At 34.8% G+C, this 5,343-nt stretch overlaps 1 pseudogene and 1 gene segment (V, D, J or C); one reads left to right on the top strand and one right to left on the bottom strand.

Annotated features, from left to right (window-relative positions):
- Positions 1-1,128: 1,128 nt before the first annotated feature.
- Positions 1,129-3,886, bottom strand: LOC107576174 (Ig lambda chain C region-like; annotated as a pseudogene).
- A 28-nt stretch (positions 3,887-3,914) lies between these two features.
- On the top strand, positions 3,915-4,380 carry LOC107576173 (Ig kappa chain V-III region NG9-like). The segment is given in 2 exon segments: positions 3,915-3,989; positions 4,079-4,380. Coding segments are annotated over 2 exon segments (351 nt in total).
- The last annotated feature ends 963 nt before the right edge of the window (positions 4,381-5,343 follow it).

Here is a 5,343-nt window from a genome sequence, read left to right as displayed (position 1 = left end):
ACACACACACACACACACGAACACACACAAACAAACACAAACACAAACACGACATTCATCCTCCTAGAAAACATCTGCCCAGCTGAAAGCAAGCATTCAGATAACTTCAAAGACAACAGAAGTGATTATGCAATTAAATACATGTTCCAAATCTGTATGAGTTTCTTTCTTCTGTTGAGCACAAAAGAAGATATTTTGAAGAATGAACGAAAGAGTTTCTGTTCCCCATTGACTTACACAGAATTGTATTTTCATACTAGGGAAGTCAATGGCTGCCGTCAACTGTTTAGTTACACATATTCTACTAAATATCTTTTTGTATTTAGCAGAAAAAAGAAACTCATACAGGTTTGGAACGACATCCTACTTGTATTGTATATGATAGATCTGTTCGAAAAAATATATTTCCAATTTTTTATTTTTTTTGTCTTTGTAAACTTTTATCACAATCCAGTTGTGTGACTCCTTATGTGGCTACCTTGTCTAATCGATAAATGTTCTCTTAAGTTTATACATTTTATTATGTGTATCTATCTTTTTAGTTGTAACTTTGTTTTATTTCAGTTTTTGTATTATTAATTGTAATTCTTCAACTTGAACTTATTTCAGTTAAGGCAACATTTCTATTTTTAAATGTTTAGTATTTTTTATAAAATATTTAAGTTTTTTCATCTATTTTTTAGTTTATTTTAATTAAGCTTTTTTCAATTACCGAAAACCATTTGAAAACTGAAAACGACTAATTCTGGTTTGTGTTAACAATAGCAACAGTGTTGCAAATGCTGTTTCGAGACGACTCTCGTTTTATAATCGACTCTGCAGGTGTTTTCATGCTTCACTGAGAGAAGCTTATTTGAATATCTAACATGAAATACTTTAGAGAAGTTGACATTTCATACAACGTGACATTCTCAAGTCTTCCTAAAACATTTTTTTTTCAGCATTTCAAATTCTTTTAGAACTATTGAATTATAGTTCATTTAGACGTCATAACCACCCCATGTTATTTGAGAGGCCACATGCTATTAGTAGAATATTTAATGGAATATTTGTACTTTTAAACATTTATTTGTCACAGCAGGACCAAGAAGAGTATCAAAGATAAAAGCTTTTATTTCAGATAAAAGAGAAAAATCATAGCATCTCTTGAATGAATTAAATCAGAGAAGCAGAAGTGAGACACGAGCAGGAAGGCTGCAGCAGATCTACTGTGAGCACTGATCTCTGGTCAGTTGTCGAGTGACGGCAGGCTGGCCGCTGCGTGTGGCCTCACAGCTCACTGAGACGCTCTCCATCCACTGCTGCTCAGAGAGAGTCAGGCTGCTGCTCCAGCTGTACAGACCGTCCTCCTGCAGGAGCCCAGCGCTGCTGTCCTGAGACCTGCTGCTGCTGCCGTCCACCGTCCAGCTCAAGCTCCAGTCTGACGGGAAGCCCCCGCTGGCCACACACACCAGTGTCGCTGTGCTCTTTGATGAAATCTCTGTGCTGGACGGGGGCAGGACGCTCAGTTTAGGAGGAGTGACGCCTGAGAAAAGAGAAGAGCAGCAGGACACCAGAGAACTCTCTTAACAGACATCTGGACACATTTTATTACAGATGAATGTGACAGACAGTATTCCTATCTGTTTAGACAAAGTAATATACGATAAAAAAAATGTTTAAAGCTAATTAAATGTAATCACACTGACAGATGTTTAATAACATGTTTGGGAAGCCATGAAGTTAGTAACTAAAGCAGCTGCTCAATACAACCACACTCTAACATACATCCAGAAAAGAGTCAATAATGAAATAATGAGCGTACTGTTTACTGTACGCTTGTGAAAAAGAAGTGCACTTAATTGTATTGAATTAGTCGTGTACTTTAAATCTTAAAAGGAATACATAATAAAACAATAATACTTGCAGATAATGTAATATTAATGAAATAAAATGTCACTTTAAGTGTACTTAAAGAGAGCACACCTTAATGACTCTCTTAATAATGTCAAAATCAATTTTTTACTTAAGTACATTTTAAATCATTATGCTTTAATAATCTTCTGTCGTGCTTTGAAGAAGTACACTTCTTTTGTTGACTAACATACTAACTATAGTGTTTTTTGATGCATTTAAAGTTAATTGATTTTAAACTTACTAAACTGCAATGCTTTTCATCATACCAAATGTGCAATTACAAATATATTGAAGTACATAGAAGTTTCAATAGAAACGACAGTATATTTCAGTTTATTATAATATAAGTAATTATGAAATTACATATACGGATGTACTTTTGTCCTACTTAAGTGGGTCAGCAGTCTACTGTTCAACTAATTGCATTTAATATCAATTTAAATTATAATAGATTTTTAAAAAAAATGCAATTAAGTGTCCAAAAACATTACATTCAGATCATGCTTTATTGTATTATTTTAAAGTGTATTGTTTCCATAATAAGTAAAGGTATGATGAAGTGCTCTGTTTCAAGGGAGTAGTAAAATACATTTCACAAATGCCAAGTTGGCAGGCTTAAATGATAAACTGTAATCTGAAACAAATCCATTAAAATATCTTTTGGCCAAAACAATTTATGACAAAATATGCTGTATGACAAAAAAACTCTAACAGCATGTTAGTAGTAAAGACGTTTATATTATGTCTTCGTAGTTTGACTCTCAAATGTAAACCTACACTGAGAAATATTTACTGCTAGTATATCGAATAGAAAATATGTTTTTGCCAGTACAAATGAAAACATTTAAAGTATAATGTCATAAGTTATAGTAATATGACTATATTGTATTGTATTAAGAGCATTTGAATATTTACTTACTGCCAACATCCAGTCTGGTGCCGCCGCCGAAAGTTAATCACAGTGATACAAACTAATAGAGCAGCTGCACAAAAACCTCTGCACGCTTCAGCAGCTGCACAACAACTGCTGTACTTATATTTGTGATCAAACCCATTTCAATAATAAAAAACTATTAATTGCATTTTTAGAAAAGATGGTAAACTACTGAATGCTCATGAAATATCATCAGAATATCCAAGAAAACTCTTGAGAAATATCATCTGATACTAATACGAAGTCTTTGCTTTTGTGGAAAAAGTACACTGTAAAAACAATTCCGTAAAATGTATGGTAAAAAAACGGCAGCTGTAGTTGACGGATTTAACTTAAATTTACAGTTAAATACCGTAATTTCATTAACTGATATAATGTTAATATACCAACCTATTGAAGCACTGAAATCTGTTTTGCACCTTTGTAATACACTGATAACCACCAAATGCAGGTGGTGATGAAAAAGTCACATGATGAACCAAAGCCCATCACAAGCAGCTTTTAAATAATAACATATATAGAAGGTGCACAGCGTCATTCACACAAACACTAAACACCATCATGGTAACACACATGAGACTGAAATAATGCAATAAACATTAATTTAACAACATTAGGTCTAACACATAACCCTAATATACAAAACTGATAAGAAAAAACTAAGAAGAAACATAGGTATTTCAACAAAAATTTAAACTATTAGGAAATGTGTAACAGGGAATTCTGGGAATGTCAATTTACGGTTATTCACTGTAAATTATACAGTATTTTTCACTTCCAAAAACGGTATACTACCGTAAAATATGTCCAATACATGTAATGTCCAATACAGTTTTTCACTGTATATAGTAGGGGAATTTACCGTTAACCATTTAACAGGTTTTTACTGTAGCATTTTTACAGTCTTTTACCGTTAAATTCACGGTAATTTTTTACAGTGTACATTTAATGAATTTAGTTTGAAACTCAATATCTGACACATATGTGACACGTTTTCTCTGAAAGGAAGCAGCTTTGAATAAGTGCACCACTCCTCTGTTTAAGACTGACTGTCATCGCTCAGGACTCTAAACAGCAGCTCTCGTCTGTTCTCTCTCAGTCCTAGCAAAGATGACTGCAAACACTCTAGTGATCTGCTCTCTACTGCTTTCTCTTGCTGGTGAGATTACAGTTGAATATTCAGCGAGTTATGAATGTTTTTCTCATTTTTCTCATGTGTCATCTGTTTGATTGTAACAATGATGGCAGGTTGTTCAGCTGAGATCATTCTGACTCAGAGTCCGTCAGTGGATTCGGTGTCTGTGGGAAGCAGCGTCACTCTCAACTGCAGATCCAGCAGTGACAGTTTTACATCTAGTTTAGCCTGGTATCATCAGAAACCCGGACAAACACCCAAACTCCTGTTCTCTAGTGTTGGCAGCAAAGTGTCTGGAGTTTCTGAAAGATTCACTGATGGGAGATCAGGAACAAACTTCATGCTCAATATCAGAAACGTCCGGTCTGAAGACGCAGGAGATTATTACTGTCAACAGCATTATGAACGGCCATGAACACAGTGATAGAGAGCCGTACAAAAACCCCTTCAGTGAAAGAGGAACTACTGATTTAGACACACACTGCACACATATTACACTGTGACTGGACCCTGTTAAAATTACATATTACTTTCATTTTTTTTCTGTAAATGTAAGAGACACTTTACAATAAATTCATTACAGTTAAGTTACAGTTGTTCTCGAAACAAATAAAATTCAAGGTAAATTGAAGTCCAACATTAAATACATATATATTAAAAATACATATTTTAGTAAGTGTCACTGCACACCATTCTGTTCTCCATAATCTTTTAAGTCTTTTAAAGGTCCCATATTGTCAAAACTGAAATTTCCTGGCTTTTTTCATGATAACTGACGTCTAGGGGCTATTTAACTACCATATAAGTTTCAAAACAGTCAGTCCACAGTAAAATGCACACAGCCTGCATAAAGTAGCTGTGATTTTTCACGAACCGTTGTGACTTCCGTAAAAAATTTATGTCAGAACTACACAGTCACCGCCTTCAGTCACCACCCCAAGCACCACCCACAGTCCCACTCTCCTTTTGCCAAACCCCCAGACAACATCGCGTCCATGCCATTGCTGAGCAACAACAACACCAAAACATGTCGAAAGGTTAACTTTAATCACGAAACCAGATCGACCTGTAACGTTATACTCTCACTCAAAGGATGGACGTTCTGACAGGATTGTATGAGGTGATCACATCTAACGTGTATAGTAAAGACAAACTCACCGTGTCTATCTAGTCATGGTGAAGATGTATATACAGTACATTTCAATTTCAGCAGGCAACTATTTTTACAGCTACATTATTGTTCCAGCCACAATTAATCACAGCAATGTATATACAATTACAAATGATTATATATAAATCGTCAGTTTGTTGTTTTACACACACATGCACACAAACATTATTTCATACACGACATAGTCGTGAGATGCAAGAAACATAG

This window comes from Sinocyclocheilus grahami, unplaced genomic scaffold (genome assembly GCF_001515645.1).
Source record: "Sinocyclocheilus grahami isolate Dianchi unplaced genomic scaffold, SAMN03320097.WGS_v1.1 scaffold3303.1, whole genome shotgun sequence".
NCBI lineage: Eukaryota > Metazoa > Chordata > Actinopteri > Cypriniformes > Cyprinidae > Sinocyclocheilus > Sinocyclocheilus grahami.
This window is presented reverse-complemented; position numbering and strand designations above follow the sequence as displayed.